Source organism: Suricata suricatta, chromosome 5, assembly GCF_006229205.1.
Source record: "Suricata suricatta isolate VVHF042 chromosome 5, meerkat_22Aug2017_6uvM2_HiC, whole genome shotgun sequence".
Taxonomy (NCBI): domain Eukaryota; kingdom Metazoa; phylum Chordata; class Mammalia; order Carnivora; family Herpestidae; genus Suricata; species Suricata suricatta.
Genome location: NC_043704.1, coordinates 39614091 through 39637166, shown reverse-complemented (window position 1 = coordinate 39637166; position 23076 = coordinate 39614091). Strand labels below are relative to the sequence as shown.

The following is a 23076-nucleotide window of genomic DNA, read 5'->3' as shown; positions in this document are numbered from 1 at the left end:
TAGGATTAATGGTTCTGAGTTCACAAAAATCACAGATATCAGAGGCTAAAAATACAAATCAAGTCAATGATTGCACCCCCAGAGTTTACTTACACCTTCACCTCCAGTCCCAGGTTCTTTTCCTGGACTGTGCAGATGTTTAAAGAAACTCATTCTTAGTTTTTCTAGTTTTCCTTACTATTCTTAGTGTGCAAGATCTTTCACCTGCGTGCTGGTTCACAGCAGAGAACTTCCCAGAGTAATAAATGCATACGATCATGTCGCATTCACCCTGACATAGTGAACCTTCTTATCTTGGTTAACTGGTGAGCTTTTGAGTGTTGGTCGTTATTAAACACACCCACTTCAGATTCTTATTAAGTCCCTGGTTTCAAGCTGGTTTTCTTTTCTTTTTTCTTTTATTTTAGAGAAAGAGAGAGTGTGCGCAAGTGGGGAAAGAGGCAGAGAGAGAATCTTTTTTTTAAATTTTTTAAATATTTATTTACTTTTAAGAGACACAGACAGAGCACGAGTGGGGGAAGGGCAGGGAGAGAGGGAAACAGAATCTGAAGCAGGCTCCAGGCTCTGTGTCAAGCTATCAGCACAGAGCCTGATGTGGGCTTGAACTCATGAGTGGTGAGATCATGACCTGAGCCGAAGTCAGATGCTTAACCCACTGAGCCACCCAGGTGCCCCGAAAGAGAGGGGGAGGGAGGGCAGAGAGAATCTTAAGCAGGCCCTGCACTGAGCATGAAGCCCCGTGCAGCACGCAATCTGATCCCACAACTCTGGGATCAGGATCTAAACTGAAACCAAGAGTCAGATGCTCAACCAACTGAACCTCCCAGGCACCCCTCAAGTCGCTTTTCTAAAAAAGTATCATGGGAGTTGATCCTCTCTCTAGGAGAAGAGAATATGGTGGGGCTGATCACCACACTCTTCCTTCGCCACATACTAGCAGAATGAAGGCAGCTCTTAAGTTATTTGATACCTGGGGCCAGATCTGATTAGCGTCCCCGTCTGGTAACTGCCATCACAGGGGAGCCAGTCTGTGGAGGCTCCTCCCTCTCTCGGTTCTGGGGTACTGTGTGGCCAAAGCTAACAGTGCCCTTTGTAGGCATAGAATCTTAGGAAGTCTGGGCTGCGGTCACATAATGCCATACACTGGGTGGCTCAAACAGCAAACATTTACTTCTCACAGTTCTGGAAGCTGGTAAGTCTGAGACCAAAGTGCCAACACAGTCAGTGTCTGGTGAGGGCCTGGCTCATAGACACTATCTTCTCAGTATGTCCTCACATGGTCGAAGAGACAAGGAAATTCTCTGGGGTCTCATTTATAAGGGCACTAATCCCATTAAAGAAGGCTCTACCTTCATGACATAATCACTTCCCTAAAAATGTCCTGCCTCCCCATACCATCACTTTGGGGTTAGGATTTAACATGTGAACTTCGGGAAGGTCACAAACATTCAGTCTATGTACATCCTCTCTATGCATTCCATAACATAAAGGGGAAAAGGGACACAATTGCCTGCTGCTCTGTTTCTAATTCTGTCACCTGTTACCTACTTTTACACTCCTTATTTTTGGTATGAGCTTAATTCACCTACTAATTGTTTAGAATTTTGACTTGAAACAGTTTCGTCTCCTTGGATCAAAAGTCATTCTACCTTTTGGAAGTGAGAGAGAGAGGATTTTGTTTTTTCCTGAAAAACCTACAGTAGACCCATTTGGGTATAATAATATAATAGTTCTTAATACTTACTGAATTACCATTCAGTAAGTTAATGTGAATTAACATTTATTGGATACCTAGTTTTTAAGGGCTTACCAGAGGAACTTTATTTGTATTATTACTTTAAAATTTTTTTTAAATGTTTTTTATTTATTTTTTGAGAGAGAGAGAGAGAGAGACATTGTGAGCAGGGGGAGGGTCAGAGAGAGAGAGCGAGGGAGACACCGAATCTGAAGACCGGCTCCAGGCTCTAAGCTAGCTGTCAGCACAGAGCCTGATGTGGGGCTCGAACCCATGAACCATGAGATCATGACCTGAGCCGAAGTGAGACACTTAACCGACTGAGCCACCGAGGTGCCCTTAATAAAGACTCTTAAATTAGACTGTTAATAGTTACTAATGAGGAAAAGATTTACCTATTGGAAGTACATACTGTTATTCTTTTCAGTGTTGTTTAGAATAATGCTCATAATTCATATCTGTTCCATAGTTTTGAGAACAAAGGCAGAGGAATAAAGCAGATAAAGACCACATCACTGACATAATAATTAACAAATTGGAGATCTTGATTAGGTTTACTTCCACAATTGGACTGTCAGTATCCTCACCAAAGTTTAGATTTTGGGAGATAGAATTCTAGAAAAAAATAGACTTCAGAGAATATTCCCTTAGACCTACCTCTTTTTTGTCGCGTAGTTTTAAGCTGCATTACTCTGAAAAGAGATTGGTGGCTACTCAGATTTGCCTTGAGAAACATAGTCTTGGCCTGAAGCCAGATGATTGCCCTGTAAAGGACAGTAGCAGGAAGGACACGCATCTGTCTGCATGGATGTTAAGAAAATAAGACAGTGGGAGGGGCTGAGCTATATGTACTTACTTTCGTCTCTTAAACTCAGAAGTCATTTCAAATATCACATCTCTCTTCCTTTGGGAAGAATTAGAGATGAGTGTTTTAGGTCAGTTTCCCTAAGAAACAGACTCTGAGATGCAGATTTGATTGCAGACAATTTATGCGGTAGTGTTCTCAGGAAGACATCTTTGTGCAACGAGAGAGCTGGGCAAAAGAAGTCTCACTGTGATTAAATGCATCAAGACTTAGTGGATAATGTAAGGAGCTCTGGAGTTGAGGTGATACTTTTTAATTGTACTTCCTTAAGTTGTAGTGAATGGGTGTCTATGCATCTGCATTGATCAGTTATTGGATGTGTTTGTCTCTGAAAAGGGGACATGACATTAGGCAAGGTGGCTTTGTTCTGCTGAAGGCAATTCCCAAGTCTCAACATGAAATGGGATGGATCTGATGGCCCACAAAAGTATCCAGTGAAGGAGGACAAGGAGGACTAGCTTTCCACTTTCTTAACTACTTAAAAATAACTAAAGTTTCCATGTGTAAGCCCCCAGCTAAGAAGATAGGACAGTTGAAAAGAATGCAAAGTGGGTCCCTCTATATAATCTACACAAAGTTGACTGGACCAGGTAGCCCAAAAGAGTGGCTTAGCTCAGAATTCAGCATTAATGCTGGGGGGTTACTGAGAAGTTGAGGGAAGATCTTGTATTCTGGTGAGACAGGTATGAAACTTCTTGAAATACAGGTATCCCGGCTACCAAAATGGAGGTCATTTTCACCTTCTGTTAGGAGGGAAATAAATAAATCCAAGTATTTTGAGAGCAATTTGGTGAAAGATACGACATTTTTATCAGTAAAGGAAATGTTTGATAATTTTAGGTGCATCTTTACTGTGTAGCCATCTTTGTTTTTTACCCATCTGCACCCACACATATGTATGTGTGTGCCTCCACTCCCTCAATAAACATTATCAGGAAGTATATATCACGACTTTTAATGGTCATTGGCTGTGGTAATTAGTGTGTGGCCTGAGCTTTGAAACCAGACTGCCTGGTTTTATAAGCCCAGCTCTATCACTTAGTTAGCTACAGGACTTTGTGCAAATTACTGAACCTCCTTGGTGCCTCAACTTATCTATAAAAGATTCTTCATTGGGTTGTTTTGAGAATTAAATGAATTGATGAAGTAAAACATTTACAAATGTGCTCTGAGGATAATAGGTACTCTATATATTTTTAGCTCTACAAGGGAAGGTGATCAGACCCTCACATTTTGTAGCTTTAAATAATATTGTTGATGGGGTGCCTGGCTGTCTCAGCCAGCGGAGTGTGTGACTCTTTGTCTCAGGGTTGTAAGTTTGAGCCCCATGTTGGGTGTAGAGATTACTTAAAAAGTAAAATCCTGAAAAACATATTATTGAGCTATATTTCACTTATACACTTTACCATTTGAAAGTACAATTCAGTAGTTTTAGTATGTTCATGATGTGTTTAGTATGTTCATGATTCCTACTATCTGATTCCAGAACATTTCCATCATATCAACAAAAATATCTATATCTTAGGGATATAAAATACATCCCCAAACACATTACTTCTACCCCCTTTGTCCAGGCAACCACTAATCTGCTTTCTGCCTCTATGGATTTTTCTACTTTGGACATTTCATAATAATGGAGTCATATGGTATGTGGCCTTTTGTGTTTGCCTTCTTTAATTTAGGCTGTGTTTTCTAGATTCATCGTGTAGCACAAGTCAGGACTTCATTTCATTTTTAGGAGTAGATGTTATTCCATTGTATAGATATAGCATATTTTGTTTATCCACTCACTTGTTGGTTTGTCTCTCCTTTTGGGCTAATATGACTCATGCCGACACTCACATACCAGTTTTGTGTGAATGGATAGTCTCAGTTCTCTTGGGCATGTACCTAGGGGTGAAATTATGGGATTGAGAGAACTTCACTTTTTATTTTATATACTTCTGTATTTCTTGATTTCATCTTACTGTGATACAAAGTATTATTAGATATGTATATATAAATAAAAGGATATATCTGTATCATGCTCAGATTGTTTTAGGATGATATTAAGTGAATTCTGTTCTAGTAGTCACCTTCCAGCGGCCATAGCCGTACAATTCATTTCACTGAAATGTTGTCAGTCTCCTTTCCTTGTCAATGATTGACTTAATGTAAAATATACAATGTAAGACATCCCAGCCAATTTGAATTAATTTTGCAAGTAAAGATTTGTTCGAGAGGCCTTTTGACTGAAATACAAAGTTGACTTTATTTGTAAGTTCCACTTCATCCACTAGATTTAAATTTACCAAAAGGAAAAAGTGTCATGCTTTGCGGTATGACTTCTTCTCTGTAAACACAAGCTGCTCATGGCTTGAGCTTGTTTTCATCTGCGGATCCACAGATTTATTTTTCTTAGGATCCCTCATGTTATTTTAGCTACAATTTTGTTACAAATTTTTTACTTTGAGGAATGCCATAATAACTCAATATAAAATATACATAAACAGCTTTCTGCTAAAATACATTTAAGTAACCTAACAAAACAAAACAATAATTCTGTGCTATAACACAGATTTGGGAAATCTGGCTCTAAAAGGGAATTAATATGTGTTGATGTGTCTTCTGGCTTCTTAAAAAATGTGTCATGTAAAGCACTAGCCATACATTTGCGTGAGTAATAGATGTGATGAGGAAATCGTGATATGATTCTGCCCCAGACTAGGATTATAGCCAGATATTAAATAGTATCTGGTTTATCTCTCACTAATGAGCATATCTTCAAATGTCAAGTGAACTCAATATTGTGTATTATAGGATAGGACATTGGCTCTTACTAGACAGGAAAACAAACTACAAAGCTGCTAATTCTAAAAACAACTTGTGGTTGCAGGCTGTGATATGTTTCCATATCACAGGCACAAGCGATGTTTCTAGTATTCTCTCAGATGTTAGACAAACTGAATTATTTCTGGAAATACTTTAATAATAATGGCTTTGTTAAACCTGTGAATAAAATGACTCTGTTAAGAAGCCTGGAAAAAAATCCTTTGAGAACTTAAATTTTCATTACAGATAGGAAGCACTGGGTACCATTGGGAAAGTTAGGAATATACAAATGTTCTTTTTATCTATTTTTTTCTCTCCATAGACACTTGTTGTCTGATAATGTTATAAAAGAATCAACTTATTCTTTTAATTTTTTCATTGTATAAGGTTGGTATACTTTCATTATTAAAAATTGGGTTTAATTTGAATCTTCTGAATATTTTGTGACAGGACCTTATTCACAAATGGAACAATTACATCTTAAAGCAATTTAAGTTATCATTGCTCAAAATTGCTCTACAGGGATCCCTTTGAAAAAGGTTAATCAAACGCCTTCAGCCGTAAGACAATGTGCTCAGTCTTAATGCTATATGGAGGTTTTACATTGCAATCCATTAGTAGAAGCAGACGTATCTTTGTTTTAGCAAATACAGGATATAAAAGGCAGGACGAAAAGCAGCTAGTGAACTAGAGCAGCACATGGTGAGGCAGTCTATCTCCACGAGAGAGAGAGATGGACATCAAGTTACCACTTGCTTTTCCATTCAACCTGTAAGTTTGCTATCTCTCTAGATTCCATCTCACAGCCTGTGCTTTCTTGTAAGTAAGTGGTCTGGTGCTGACAAGCCTGGGCAACAAAGGTTGTGATTGCATGAAAGTCACATGCTAAACTGTTTTAACATCCCCTTGTAAAATGTTGCTAATTTTTTAATTTCACTGGGGATATCAACGGGATTAACATCATGGAGCTTTATATCCACTGACCTCTTGGAAATTATTGCTGTAAAAATAAGACATTTACAAAAAAAAAGACTAAAGGAAACCAATAGTTACCAACCCAGTGCATTTGGATATTTAGTTGGTAACATAATGCTCCAATTCCAGGATTTACAATGAGAGAGAAATGTGGCAAGCTTGGGCAGAAATCAACAGAACGCTGCAGTAATGATTGACAGGATATATGATTTATATATGATATTAAATCACTAAGGTCATTTTTATTCTAGAGAAGAGGAGGCATCAAAGTAACATATGCTCAACTGAAAACAATTTCCTTCCTTTCCTCTTTATACCTTCTCATGGGGCATATATATTCTAAATTCTGAATGACGTGGGGTTAGTGATTCATTGAAACCTTTCCTAACATTATTAGTATTTTTATAAGTAGTGAGGAAATTAGAAAATTTGCTTTAATGGTGTTTTAAAATAGAATAGGCACAGAAGCTTACTTCGACTCATACGATTTCAGCAGGTAGACATACTAAATGACATATTATATAGAAGCCAGTCCATGGGACTATGTGATTTTTTCACTGGCAATTGTGCTATTCAATAAAGATTTATAGATTTCTCATTACTTATCTTTAGGGCATTATCTCTATTAGGATGGTTGAGATGTCAGAAAGCAATAGTTGCAGATTTTAAAAAATATGTTAGGATGTTTTTTGAACTAATACTTTCTCTGGACGTTTTAAAAGTTTATTATGATTTGGTAATAATAAAGACTCTAGTACTTAACAAGCAATTGCTTAACACTTTCTACAAACCTTTTTCTTTGGCATAAGTCATAAGCCTCTTTTCCACTGAGAAGGAAATAAAACCCATCAAAGGTATGTTAAAATATTTACGCACTCTTGAATGGTGTTAGTTGCATAGGGCACATGTCCAGAATGACAATTTCGTGACCAGAAGGGTAATGGAAACCATCTTTGTGATGCATGCAAAATGCCAGGAGATCCTAGCCAGAGAGTGAGATCTGCATGAAAAGTAACTGGATGGTGAATCAGAGGGAGAAATGCATTCCAGAGCACTGCTGTCAGTTTCAAGTATCCATGGCTGGATTCGGTAAAGCCGTAATGAATTTCCCCTGCGTTCCCAGACTTATGCAGATCTTGCCCATGCTGTCTTCTGGGCCTTCAGCCATAGAATGGTTCCATAATGTCACAGTGCCCGAAGCATGGGGATTTTTATCTCATGGACCCTCCTCCTCCTACATCAAATAAGCTCAGGAGCCTGCTGAGAAGATTCCAAATGTTTCAGGATCATTTGCATAGTAATACAAATAATGGTGTGTGCGCATGAAAGAGAAAGAGACAAGGGTAGGTGAGAGATATTGATCTTATTAATAATTTACTTGCACCCCTAATCACTTAGGGGATCATAAAAATAATGGTCCGTATAGAGAACAAGAACTTTAATCTTTGCAGCGTTTTAGAAGTGTGTGTCCACAGATGCAATGGGAAAAGCAGAAGACCACAAAATAAATTCCATGACACATGTCACCACCGAGCTGTGTTAGGTTGAGCAAGTTTCATAACCTGTATGTTCCTCCTCTTCCCTAGTCTGAGAATGGAGTAAATACTTCCTACTCTGCCGCCCCTGGGAGAGTCCAGTGAACTATTGCACATGGTTGCGTTTTCTAGATGGTGCACGTGAGGGAGAACTAAAGCTCTCATTATTCTTATTAAATACATACATGCATGGCAAACACAAAAAGAAAGTTGTACTGGAGATGTGAGACATCATGAATAGTTGGGATGTAAGCCTTGAATGCCTCTGTCCTTTCCTGACTTTATCTCCCTTAATTTGTTTCTGTTCTTGAAGAACAGCTGTGATGTTTGCTGGACCTAATTCCCAAACGCCACTGTTTGCTGCTATGGGCCATGCAACGAAAACTGGGTGCGTTTCTGTTGGTTGAGCAGACAGTGGGAAATATGTGCTAAAGATTCAAGAAGAAAAGAGTTTGAAAGAGTTTCAGGATGTGCATCTTCAAGACATTTTTAAAGATAGTTTTTTTCTTTTTTCTGTTTAAAACCCTCTACCGTGTGGGATGAGAGGACACTAAAAAATAGATCCCATTCCCTTGGGTTTAAGTCCTGTTGGGATATTTATCTTCATCACTCATATAGATCACAAAGAAATTTTATGTGCAGAATGAGACAAAGTATAATTAGACTTACCAAAAGTTCATTAATACGTGATACTCCTTAAAAGCTGTGAGCTAAAGATTGATTCATTTTCCATTCCAGTATTAATTTATCAGCAAGCTTCTGTTTATTGCTGTATAAATTGGGTAGCATCTCTTGCTTTCTGAAATATTTTCCTAAAAACTGAAAGCAAAATTAAGCAATGCCATCATTTTTTTGACTGTTGTCTTAAAGGAGCCTTCATCAACTAGCTATGGTTAGGAGTTGGATACTTTTTCAATCTATACCATGTCTTCCCAAGGGAAACTTAGGTGCCCATCTGAGAGGGGAACTGTAGAGGTTGGAAAAACTCCCAGGATAATCTGGTGTGACTCTGAATGGAGAAGTTGGAGAAGCACTCAAAGCATTAAACGTCCTGTTTCAGGGTCGGTGTATCTGTAATCAGAAATTATCTTCTCACTAATGCTTTACTATTTCTCATATCACATATAGCGGTACATCTAAAAGAAACAGCTCAAATGAAGAAATCTGCTTCAGAACTTATTCCCAGACAATTTCGCATCAGTTTTCAAATAGGCCTCAAAGACTGTATAAAAAATTCTATATGGCCTGTGGAATTCACAGATTCTTTTTATTCCCTTCCAGGCTGTCTAACTCTTCTCTTATAGTTCTATTTATCAACAATATAAGGTTTCACAAACATTTGTCTGTAGCCAATATGTTGTGAATTCCTTGGCAAACAAATGACCAAAAAAAGTCTTATGAGACACTGCTCTTAACAGGCAAAATGTGCTGTTCCTCGTTTGGAAATAGCCTGATATATTATATATTTACCTTCATAATTTTTGTCAACTATAAGCATGTGTTATAATGCTTATTTTCATGATTGCTTTGCTTGAGCAGTATCAGGCAATGTTTATCATCTTCATAATCTTTGAAAGCCTGTTTATGTTTGCTTGGATTGGACAGTCTTTTCTGGAAAATGTCAGAACAAGCTTGTGTTTATATCACATATAAGTAAGATGAAAAATTACTGATGTCACTGTAGAATTGATTGATATGCAGCATATCTCATTCTTACCAAATATTTTCCAATATGTTTTGCTTTAATGGAGAGATAAATTACTTAAATCAAATGGACACAAAAATACATTTGTATTTCTGTAGTTCTCAAGTAATTTTTTTTAATTTTTGCAGTCTTTAAATAACTCCTACTCTTGTGTTGGTGTTGTGTCCCTAATTATGTTTTCATGGGTAAGCAATGTATCCATATTAGCTCTTCCTCTGGTTGGATTATCTATTTTCTGGATCATAAAGCTGTCACTGCATAACCTAGAAACCTCTTTAAAGATGCATGTTTGGCTGCATTTGTTATTCAACAGATGTCTGGATAGTTAGAATCTCTAGAGTATTATAACTTGTGGTTTCAGTTACAATAAGTGATCCAAGCATTTTTTGGTCTCGCTCCTCTCTAGTTCTGGGAGAAAATCTGTAGAAGAAATTACAGAGGGGATTCCATTTCACTCTTTCCCACTCTGCTTTTCCTTTATTCTTTGTCTCTTGTCTTCAAAGTTTGTATTTTTTTTTAATATCTGCTTTTGGAATTGGCGTGCAGTGTGTATATTACATATTGCATCTCCCAGCCCCTGGTTTCTCTCACCCAAGAGGTTACCGAAATTGATATTCAAATTTGGCACATAGTAAGTTGCCACCATGATCGAAAACTGCCTAACCCTGTAATATATAGTTTATATTTGTCCACAAGGTCAACTTTTCAAATGACTGGTTCCGACATGGAATACCATATCCTGATGGTTTAAATACTTGCCAAGTTTCCTTCCAGCCGATCATTTTAACCTACACAAGTCTGAGGAAGTGGATGTCACTAAAGGCAAAGTCTAGAGATTCTATGTACAGGAGACTTGGTGGTTTTGGAGGGAGAAAGGTTCTGAGAGGACAGCCAGGCTGACAGGCTTGCAGTCTGGATCTGGGAAAACAGGAGTGGCGGGAAACACCTGCGCACTGAACTCCTTGTCAACTTTCAGCGATCGCCTCCGGTGTGCAGGTGCTGTGTTCCTCACAAAAACGCAGTAAATTATGGTCTACTTGGTTCAGTGGCTCTTACATTTCTACTCCTCTTTTGAATCTGAACTTAAAGATATTTTGGCAAGTTTAGATGTTTTCACCTCATTGTTTCTGACAGTACTACTCCATGGAAATTTTTAAGTCAATTCTAAATGTGCCTTGAGAAAATATCTTTATCCACAGAAAAACATCCCTCCTGCTAATAAATGCTTTCACTACCATAGTTAAGTAATACGAATTGCATTTCGTATGTAATGGTTGTAATGATAAGAAGATAATTGTAATTCAAGTGTATAATAGATTTAATCTTTGGTCTGGTTCAGGAATACATTTTGCTTGTGATGACTTTGAAAAGAATTATTGTCCAACTTTGAAGTACTAACTATGAAGATATTTAGTGCTTATCAAACTGGTAAAAATATTTATGAAATATGAGAAAAATAATTCTTATATATGTACAATACAAAAAGCACCTAGAAATAAATACACTACTTTCTTTAATGCATAGAAAGTTGGCCAAAGATAAAACACAGAGAAAGGAATGCTATATTTGCATAATGTTTACCTTCACTGATATGAAAAGAAATGCAAATTGAAATAGATACTTTTAATCTGTAATAATGATAATAAGTAGTAAAATGTAATATGAGTATTGGTGCAAACTTGCTGAAATATGTAGCACCCACAATGAAATATGTAAGTGTATACATACATACACACACACACACACACACACACACACATATATATGCTTATACACACATGTGTGTGTATCCAAATGATATACATCTATAGAGAATATAGAATGAATATTATAAATCCCTCCAGAGAGGTTGATCTACATGTACTGACATGGAATGGTTTCCAAGATATTATTGCTAGTGAAATAAGCATGTTATAGCACAGTATGGTGACAAGAGATATTATGTAGAACTTATACTTTCAAAATATTCTCTAACTTGGTATTAAACAAGAAATCTGTGATTTTTTGAAATTTGAAAAGTGGAGGTTTTTAAAAAGAATGAAGGGAAGTGTTTATGGTGATTAAACATGATCTAAATATTTACCCGAAATGAAACTATAGTTCCTGAATTGGATAGCTCTCTTATTTCCCCCCAACTTTGTGTTTCTTCTACTTTGTGTTTCCCGTACTTAGTGTTAAGGTGCTATCTCCACATAGATCTTACTTAGAAATTCTTAACTAGCATTTAAAATGATTGCCCTGGGGCTCAGACAAACAAATGCAGTTGTATGATCATTACCAGTGATAATGTTATAAAGTAGGAGAAGATAGTATGACTGTCTCTTGCATCAGTTGATGATCATTTGTCACTTTGTCAGTGTTAGATGTCACGTTGGTAAAGGTTGGGTATTTTGATACAGCATCCAATACAGGATATATTTATATTTGTATTTATAATAAATATGACTTATCTTTATTAAGGCAGGGATAAAACGGGATTTTTTTTAATGTAGGAATAAGCTTCCAGCTTCTTTTAGTCTAGTGGCAAGCATTCTGATCCAAAAGAGTTTCTAGACCCTTAGTGCCTATGAAATGAAAAGTTTATATTTATGCATCTGTTTCTTGACTTTCAGGTAATAAAATATTCTGTCCACACTTACAGATTTTATGTTCCTATTTTTCATCTTCTCTTTTTATCAGCATCATGTTCCCCAGTATATGGTTACCACATTACCTCTTTTATCTACGGCAATAAAATTAATTGAAAGCATGTTCAACTCACTTAAGAGCTATAGTCAATGATGTTGTCAAGTGATTATGCTTCTTTAGAAGTAGGGCATGCTTTCCTAATGGATATGACTCTGACAGTCAAACATTCCTTAAAACTCAGGTGTGCTGGAGTATAGCTTTTCAGTGACTTAATTGATTATTCATTTCTCCCCAGTAGCAGAAAACTTAACCCCTTTAATTTTGAGTATTCTTCGTCTAATCTAATGATATCTCCGTTGCTCTCAGTTTATTGCAATGTCCAATTTAGAGTTGACACCTCTTCTCAGATTCATTCCTTGCCCTCTCGCTGAGTTTGCCTTTGTATTCCTAGAGTCAATTGTTTCACAAAAACTGTCCATTAAGAGGTTGCTGATTGCTTCTTGGTTTTGTCATTTCCTTCCTATCCTGGCCTTTGTTTCCGTATCCCCTCCCCCAACTCTGTTTCTCAGGGCATTCTCTCTCTGTGCAGTGCACCTGCCCCTGCCGCCCCCAAGTAACGACCTATTTAAGTCCAGTCCATCTCCGAGTCATTGTGATTCTTTCAAGATTCTCAGTTGGGATGGCTTGAGCCATGTCTTCTGCTGTGGGGCACCCATATCACAGCTATCAGACGTAATGGAAGAGCATGGAAACTTGAGGGTCTTTTCACAAGACACCCAGGAGTTGAGAGAAACTCAAGAGAGGGAAGTCTCAGGCCTATCGTCCTTAGACACACCGTATTGCCATCTCTACTTTCTTATTCCCAGAGCCTTTTGTAAGAAGTGAGCCTCTGAAGCTGTCTCCCAACAATCTCAGCTAGAAAGTTAGAAAATGAGTTATGATGCCTTGTTCTATAATCAAATACTTCAAAATTTAAAGGTAAATTCTACTACAATCTTTCTTCCTTGACCAAGACTTCTCTCTGCTTCTAATTATCCCACACTTCTTTTCTGTGTTCATATTGTCTTTGCTTGCTTCTTAAGAATGGAGTTTTCTCCCTTTTTCTTTTGGTGGTCAGGTGTTAGTGGTGTTGGAACTGAATCGAGGAGTTGTGTCTGTGGACTTGCATTTCCATTCAGGCTTTTTTCCTAACTGAATCCCAGACTGTCAAATTCTGAAGCCAACAATCTAATGTCTTTGTTATCTGGTCCCATTTCTGAAAACCACCAAATGACCACCCTGTGTCTTCATTGTTCACACTGGGGAAGGTTTCTTTTTGTGGTGTGTGTGTGGGGGTAGTGGGTTATATATATTAAAAAAAAAAAAACATATCAATTAATGTGGAATATCCTAGTACACAATTGAAGTAGTCTTCATCTGAAGTATAATAAGTTACTGTGTAACCAGTTACTGCATCTTAGAAAAAACATTGCAGATTTATAGTTTAAAAGATTACTAAAAGAGCTATATTGTTAACTCTGATATTGATTCTATTAAATCAGACTATTTTTAAACAGTGCAAAAAGCAATATAAAAATGTATTAGTTTTTTCTCATATTGCTTTAATAAAAGGATTTTGACTTGGAGAGTTGCAGGTAGTATAGGCTAGCGACATAGTCATTGGCAAATATAGTCCATATGGGGGGGACCCATATACACTGTGGCTAAGACCTTTGACTCTGGCATCAAACCACCTTGTTTTAAATCCTAGCTCTACCATTTGATAGTTTTGTAATTTCTCCTAATCTCAATTTTCTCACTCATAAATAAATATTATTGCAGCATAGTTGGGAACATTAAATTAGATATTTCATGTAAAGCGCTTCACACAATGCCTGTCATATTCAGCCTGAAGAAAACATTTACTGACATTTGTATTATGTTTATTTTCCCTTCCACTAAAAATCTCACAGACTAAACAATAAAATTAAAACTGAGTTACTGATATCAAGAAGAAAAACATGGGTGATTCCAGACAGCCAATGGGGAGATTTCAGGATATGTTATGAACCAATTTCCCATAGGTTTGAGTTAGGAAAGTGAGACGTAAAACAACCCTGAATAGAAGCAAAATTACAGCCGAGTAGATTTTGTGTTCTGGTAAGAAGTTGGGGAAACCCTAAAAGTATGTAGATCACGTAAGGATTCTGGGAACCACGTAAGGATAATAGGTTAATGATTTTGCTCTCTTTAACCATTGTTGAGAAAACTAAATGTACCAGCTGACTCTTAAATATCCTGATCTATCCTCATCAATGTCTAACAAAAAAAAATCATAGCACCGGTTCTCTGTCTGTTGCAACTTATTAGTAGTAGGGTCTTTTGTTTGTGGTTGTTCATTTTCTTGTGTTTTACTTATGCCTATTGTTGACTGTTATGGGTATTTTCAAGATACCTGGTAGTTAAAGCAAAGGTCTGATTTAATGCACCATCACCAAGAAGAGGCTAAACCACAGGGCCACGTTAGAGATGTAATACATTTTAGGCCACAGATGAATTGATTTTTTTAAGGTTTGCATTAGAGTAATGCAAAGACTTGGAAGCAAAAGAATTGAAGAGATGAAGTTTTAATGAGAAAATACCCTCTGTTATTCTGGTTGAAAAATGCAGAGCTATGTTAAGTAATGCAATACTTGTCCACAGAAAAAGAAGAACATGATTTTGAAGGAGTCATATGTCTTTACAAAGCAAACTAGGGATTGCCTTTATTTAAGACGAAAAAAGACACTGAAACCACTTGATGATTCCAACACTATTCATGACTTGCCGTGCTGACATCCTATAGATTGATGGAGTCTTCAAGTGTGGAAATACTGAGTCATACAGAAGATGAGATGTTTCAATAATGAAAAAAATATTTATGCAGTCAGCAGATTGTCAGTTAAGGTGGTTTAGATTATAAGAGTCACCAAACAAAGACTGTGTCAGGTTGCAAATTATTTTAACCAAAAGATCATTTGAAAACAACTGAAGCAAATTTAGAGTGAATTGGTGTACCCCAATCTTTTTATTTCTTCCTTCCCCCTTCCTCCTATCTTCTCCTCTTCCTCCTCCATTTCTTTTTGAAAGAAAAACTATTGACTCTATATCTAAACATAATACTAGTCACATGAGAAAAAAAACTTAAGATGGAACTAACCTTTTTTCAGGTACTGTTGCTTTTTTTCCCCAGTATGCAAGTGCTGTAGAATATGGATAATGACTTGTGGTTCTATGAGGTGCTTCTTTGACTTTTCCTGTTTGTTCTCTTTCCCTTTATGTAGTCTTTTTGTAGATTGTCTTCATTTCTCCAATCCCTGACTGTGTTGTAATAGCACTCACTGTTTTGTGAAATTCTTTGACAAGTTGGAGGGACAAGAAATGAAATCACTGCAGCTGTTTTAGTAACAATTATCACTGAGAGCCATACTGGCTCATTGAAGCATTCAATGCCTGACAACCAGCCCAGACTTAGAACAATTTTAGATCAAGGATCAGGAGAACATCCTGTGACCTGAGCACCCTCACAGCAGCACGCTGCATTTCCACCCACTATTCAAATAGCCCTCCTTCATGTTTTGGTATTTGGTTTTAAACAACCTAAGAGCAGTCAGTTCCCAGCCTTTACTCTTCCAAATGATTACGCCAAAAATAAAGGAAACTGAGGTAAGTGCCTTCAAATGGGTATAAGCTGAAGGTGCTATGCTAACTGTCCGTATCAGAAACTAGCCGCCTGACTCCATTAGAACTAAATCAGAGTCACATTTCCTGTTTCTTGGTTGATACACTGCCTACTCATTTTAGTTTTCAGTTGGGAGCTGGCAATATTAGATCCAGCTTTTAACCATGCCTAACTGCTTGCCATGTTTTGTAGCATTATAAAATATGTGGACTACATTTCAAAATAGCACCAGAATTTACTATTTTAGTATAAGTATTTTGTTGCTGAAAAGTATTAACTGAAGTGCTACCTAAATGTCCCAAAGATTGGTTACATTTGTTTTCTCCAAATATCAGCTCCTTTTGAAATCAGAAATAAATGGCTTTCATTTATATTATTTTAATTTATTGATTATCCACTTACGCTTCAAGAAAATGAAAAGCGCAGTAAAGAATTTATACTGTACAAAAAGCACTTGCTCTGGTCTAGAGTTTTCGTCAACTGCTATGTTGGTTGGCTTTTTGAAAACTGTGAGCTACAGTGTAGAATTTCCTGAGACATCAGGTCATCCTTCTGCCATACCTCACAGTTGGCTAGATTGTCTTTTTGGTTTCAATATGCAGCGCTTTGTAGATTAGGCCCATTTCTGAGTATTTCATATACTAATGCTTTTCATTTTTCTCACTGTCACCTTTTATAGGTCTACAGCATCAAGACAAGAGCAAGGAATCACCCTGGTTCTGAAACACAGTATTAGAAAGTCACATTGAAGTGTGAATCCATGGGCCCACTGGGAAAGAGGCTGCCAGGATTTCCCATTCTGCAGTGGGACACACTAGACATGGAAGAAGAAGAGGAAGTGTCAGCCATCTAACCTTGGTTTGGAGCCTTTTTTTGAGAAAGCGGAGTGGGTCCTAGACATTGAAGAAAAGCATTTTTGTTTGTTTCCCTCATCTGAGCCTTTGCCAACTGTGCAAATCTTTTTTTTTTTGTCTTGCTTTTATCAATACATGATTTAATTTTTGTTTCATTTTGATTTTTTTTTTTCCTTTTTGAACCAACCACCTTGTCAGGAAAAGAACCACAAATGAAAATGCTCATCCTTTCAGGAATACAATTTTGTAGCTCTATGTGTATCTATTTTTGTAGAAATACAGAAAGTTTGATTTAGCATTGATGGGCTATTTTTGAGGGATGTATTTTTTTTAATATTGTAAAAATTGGTAAGTTCTGTTTAAAGAACTTGCTCTCAGAGAAGCACTGGCAAAAATGTTTAAAATTTGTCTTTAAGATGTCTGTGATATGCTCTGTGCTTTCTAGGTTACCTCAAGTGTTCGATAGTTCCTTCTTTTTTTTTTCTTTTTAACAAAGTAGCACCATAGCCAAGCCAAGATAGTATTGTTTTACATTAAATCTCAGTGAAGATTTAATTCCATGCTAGCTCACTTAGCTTTGAGTTATATATATAGATTGAAAAGGAAGTTTTTTAATGACCATACTAAAAAAAGGATATTTCATTACTTCCGTTTGACCCAAAGAGTACTTGGAGTTTGACTAAGAAGAAAGTTTACATCAACTTTCAGTCAGATGGAGAGTTTGCCTAGCATATATAATTGTCTTTCTGCCCATCCAACTTTGATAAATGGAACCAGTTTCTATCAACCACTGGAAAAAAGAATACATTAACCCATGCTACCTTTGATTGCCAGTGACTTAGTTTTCTTGTTTCTAATTATTCAATCATGGCAATTTTTAAGGTCATATTTTAAGTGAATGTTTTTGTTTGTTTGTTTTTGGTTTTGTTTTCCTGGAGATAGTGTGAAGGGAAAATATTTGGGAGAGTACTAGACACAGCACGAGTCTTTAGTTCAGTGGCTATTTCTGATAATGCTACTCATCATTTAAATTGAAAAATAATATATCGTATATGTGATATTTTAAACATAGTGTTTTTCAAGTCTTTTTTTGGTTGTTTAGATCTGGTCTTAGTTGATTGAACTCTTTTTAAGAAAACAATTTAGGGTAAAGTGAAATTTAAGTTAGAATATGCCACAGTTCCTTAAATTGGAGTTATAAACTAGCCATTTATTATTTGAAATTTATTCATGAAAACTCAGGATTCAACTTGGCATGGCCCTCAGGACTTTAATAAGGTGAAGTTGGAATTATCATTAAGATCCTATTGGGAAGAGATTACAGTTACAAAAGTAGCAGTTAGCAATATTTTAAGGATTTTTTATTCAAAGCCCTTTCTCTTAAAGCTGCTTCCAGAGGTGGGTCACATTAAAGAGTTAGGGTTATAGAGAAGTTTTAGTTAGGTTACCAGTTTCTCAAATGTCCCCCATCCTTGTCTTCAACATGAAACAGTGTTTAGTGAAATACCACGTTCCATTTTAAATTATGTATCTCTTGTGTGTAAACATTATAGCTATAAGAACAACACAACCTTTGCTCAGCTAGGCAGAGTTCTTACAGATAATTTAAAGTAGTTCCCTTATCTCTGTTTTATGCTTCAGTTGTCTTTCCTGTTGCCTTGTGTGAGTTATAAATTTATACACTGTCTTATATTTTTATCACTCCATAAGTTGCTTCTTAACTAGACTCTCCTTAACACAATATGCATATTTTTACCTAATATGAGGTTGAAACTTAAGGAATTTTCCACTTACTAATGACATGAACTTAGAGTTCTAGGAAGTGGCTTGGTTAAATTATCTATATTTTGATCTATAATTTGATTTGTTATGGTTGTATGTACTTTGCCCAGTCTTTGGAGCATGAAGTTGATTGAATCTATAAAATTGGTTTCCTCTTGTGTCCTCCTGAGTTTTCAAAGACAAGTATTCAGCAGTTCCCATGGGATGAGTCATTGGGGATTATTTATTTTCTTCCTCTTCCCTTGGAACCTATTAACTTCTTTTGTAGTTTCTCTTAGAACAGTGTTCTACTCCAACTCACTCAGATCATTCAATTGGATTTTCCCAATTAAGGGAGAAGAGAAGTATTAACTCTCCTTTCCTTATTCTCTTTGATTGAATTCAAAGAGAGAACAGACAATTGGAGAGCTTCACCCTGAATTTGGACGGTGTTATGTTCCACTGTAGGATGGCACATTCTACACAGTAGAATGTAGGATGAAACATTCCTTGGCTCTGGGCCCAAGAAAAGTTGGGGACCTGAATTCTGCTGTACTTAGGAAAGATTTGCAAGTGAGGTCTCTTGTTGAGAAAAGACATTGTTGACATGTTGCAAGAAGTTAGATCCTTGCCAGATAAGGAATAGATCAAAATCTAGATAAAAAGAGAGTTCATGTCTCTATAATTGCCTGGCACCCCCTTGTTATGATCATATTACCTTTACCACCAGAAGTTATAAAAGAGGATGAGTTATAATTTAGTATGATATTCTGAAGTTAAATTTAAAATGCCATCACTCTTTGGGTCTGCTTTCCTCACATCAGAATAATGCTGTTGAACTTCCAGGTTTCTAAACTGCTTTACAGGGGCTACCAGATTCCTCCCCAATTCATTTGGAACTACTCCACCTTTGACTATTTTAAAAATTAGACTTTATTCAAGGTTTTTGAAGATCTGTGAGGTAAACCACATAAAATAATCTCCTTTATTAGACATCTAATCTAAACTTCAGCCACTAAACTCTCATGAGTTAAGGAACAACATAATAGTGATAAAGTGGATTTCAAAACAGGCTATTTTGTCCCTCACTGTTTATTTGAAAAGAGCCTATAAATATTTTTAAAACAAATGTTTCTTCTTGAGAAGAACTTTCATCTATAATTTTTCTCCTTTCTCTTTCTTCTTAAATTGTTTACATTATCATTTTAAGCAAAAATGGCCAGGGTTGCTCCAAATTTTGCAAATGAGAACCAGTGATTTGCAAATAATTGAGGAATTAGTTCTTTGAACTTTATAATAAACCTTAAAAAAATTTTAGGCATAAAACACGCCCTTGAGGAGCTCATTATTCCCTTTGCAAACCATATTTCCTATTCCTGTTCTAAGACCTGCAGAATAGGACTATCTAGGTTTTGCATTAGCTCTCTGGTTTAGTGTTACATGTGCTATTTAAACTTGCAACCAGAAACTATATTTTAAGAAACTAAATTCTATTTCTTACTGAGTGTCCCTCCCTTTGTTTCATAATATTTGCTGAAGTAAATCAGTGAGGCAGTGCCATTAAGTGGTGGTAAAGGAAAGTATACATGCCGGAGTTTTGACTGGGGATAAAGAGAGAAGCAGAATGAATTAGTGGAAAAGAGCATTGGTTTGTGCATTAGGTCATTGTCTGAATCCTGTCTTGGCCACAATTAGATATGTGTGATTTGGGGTTTATTTATCTTATGAGGAAAGTGAGATAATAGTACCTAACTGGTGGGCTGTGAAGTGTGGAAATCATATATATATATACACACACACACATATATATATGATGTTATCAATCATATCCTGTTTCATTAGCTGTTTAACAAATGACAGGTATCACAAATGTCTGTCAATTTTGTAAGTAGGTCATAAATTGAGCTCCCAAATGTCCCTTCTCTATACTTTACGTATCCATTTCTACAGCAATCCAATAGATATGACTGCTTTTTCATGACAAATTGTTGCAAGAGAATCTTTGCCCACTACTATTTGTTGAAGATAAAATGTAAATTTCTTAATTATTTCTGTTACTTTAGTGTGTCATTTATGAAAGAAAATAAATTCACCTTTTAGTGGTATGTAGCTCCAACTGTGAGTTTTCTTACATATTCCCAAGTTTTATTCACCTAGGATCCCAAATTAAGGCGACATCTTTATTAAATCACCAAAGTTTATATTTTTCAATTACATTTTGGGCTTCCATAGCACCTGGAATAAAAACATCTCCTTTGAAGTTATTCATTTTTTTTATTTGCCTTGGAGGAAAAATTGCAGAATATGGTGGAAAAAATTGTTTGCATGAAAAGGGGAGGGAGAAAAAAAACCCTTTACGATCTCAGCAGATTTACTCTGCTTGAGAAAAAAAGAAACAAGTTTATTGGGAGCAGATGTTGACAGTGTGTCAGTTATTGAAGATGGAAAGAGTTCGCTTGAACCACTGCAGTTACAAAGGGGTATTGATGGCAGTTAGAATCCCTGTGATTGATCACACCTTCACAACAGACATAAGGACAGCAGAGAGGCAGAAACTGTATGAGACCAAGACTGAAATCAGCTTGCTGATTTTAACGTACACGATCCTAAGGACCCAGTTTCATTTTGTTTTGTCTTTTTGCTTTCCTCCAGGATAAAAAAGACATGTCTTTCAGAAAATGTAAGCCTTCTTTGAGAAATTAACTTTCATTCTCTATAAACATGGCCTAAGAGCCCTTTAAATCAAATACTAAAAGTATTATTAAAGTCATTTTAGAAAAATCAGGTTATAGTTTTAGTTCAGTAATGTATGTTGAAAATAAATATGTAAACGACACAAAAGTGGATGACTCAAGGTGGGGGTGGGTGGGCCCTACAAGGAAACCTCAGTCTCAATAGCTTCAAAATGTTATTTGAGTAACTTGGTCATGGACATTGGTCACCGAACAGACTTTCAGGATTTTTCAGTAGATTTTTTCTCTTTTAGTGCTCTCTGGGAATTTCACCCTATATGCTTTTACAAAGTATAGAAATAGCCATTATTATAAAAATATCTTGATTTTTTTATTTCCTTCATTGTCCATTATGCTTTTTTGTTTGTTTGAAAAATATTTTTATAGTTTCAAATAATTAATCAAACTAGTGTTCAGTCAAAATTGCAAATTAACTTGATCCAGTAAACATATATGAATGTCTTTTTAAAGGTCCAAGGCATACTATTGAATTAAGTGTAATTATGTAAGTAATCAGTGATACCTTCTAGAAAAGGGCAGGTCACCATCAAGTAGCTGCTTTTTTAACAATTTCTGGACTACTAAATTTTGACCTAAGAGTAACTCTTAGAAAAAAGATTCTTTAGGTTTTTGGTTTTTTTTTTGGTATATGCATAAGATGTGAACATTTCTAATATCTCTTTATACTAATAGAGATGTACATTTCTTTCTGTGCTGTGGCTAGAGCAAAAATGAATAATGATTATTTACACACACATGATTTAATTTCTAAGGATATTTACCATCGTGGATATTATATATGATTTAAAAATACTATTCCATACATTTTTCTGGATGTACAATATAGGGAAGAGTTTTCATATGAATTCTTTGTATCATTTTAGAGTTCATATTTTGAAAGAGAAAACATGGATTAGTTTGTTTTTATCACATACATATCTAGGTAAGGTGAAATACTTTTATTAAAAAAATAGTATGGAAGACTATATTTGTCACTTGATTAGGTAAACTGAAAATAATAATAGAAATATTATCTTACAGCATTGAAATACAATGAAATTCCAGACTTGTTAGTTTTATGAACAATTTTATGCTATCTTAATTTTACATTTCCAGAAAGACAAATTAACTAATCTTACCTATGTTGTCAGTCTTAATTTACAAAATTCCTAAAACTTTTGGGTTTGCAAGCCCCTTATGAAGTCATAATTTTTGTTTTGTTTTGTTTTTCTCGGGATTGTAGAAAGAGACATTTTCATATTTCTATTCACTCTTCAAATGCAAGTCACATAACTATGTGTCAGTGATATGAGATGATGGAGGACTTTGTAGTAAAAACAATGTCACCTTCAATTTGTTCAATAAATAATTTAATGTGAATTTCATGTTTATAGTTTAATGTAACATTTTCATTTGGTCTGCCTTTCTTGAAAATGAACTCAAGCTCTCTCTTTTCTTCTTCTCCAATTAAGGAATTTATAAATATCTTTGAAAATTAAAACCTGTTAATTAGTGAGTCTTTTTTATGAAGTTAACTTCTAAGGCCAAAGAGTTTAGTTGTTATAGTGAGGAGTGGGTTGGGTTATAAAACAAGTGCTTGTAATAGAAGAACAAGTGAAATGGGCTGTATTTTGACAGGGCTCGATCCCATGAACCAACTGAACCAACCATGAAATCATAATCTGAGCAAAATCAAGAGCTGGATGCTTAACTAACTGAGCCATGCAGGCACCCTGTGAATTTTTTAATAAGTTTAATAAGTAAAAAGTGAACTT

The 23076-nt window shown here is 36.0% G+C and overlaps 1 protein-coding gene across 2 annotated transcripts in view; it reads left to right on the top strand.

Annotated features, from left to right (window-relative positions):
* The window catches only part of VGLL3 (vestigial like family member 3), a 47029-nt gene extending 24343 nt beyond the window's left edge, over positions 1-22686 (top strand). For both annotated transcript variants that reach the window (XM_029939151.1, XM_029939150.1), the window contains exon 4: positions 16634-22686. In XM_029939151.1, the coding sequence (XP_029795011.1) occupies positions 16634-16677 (44 nt within the window). In that variant the 3' untranslated portion in view covers positions 16678-22686. The remainder of the gene's footprint in view (positions 1-16633) is intronic.
* Positions 22687-23076: the final 390 nt, after the last annotated feature.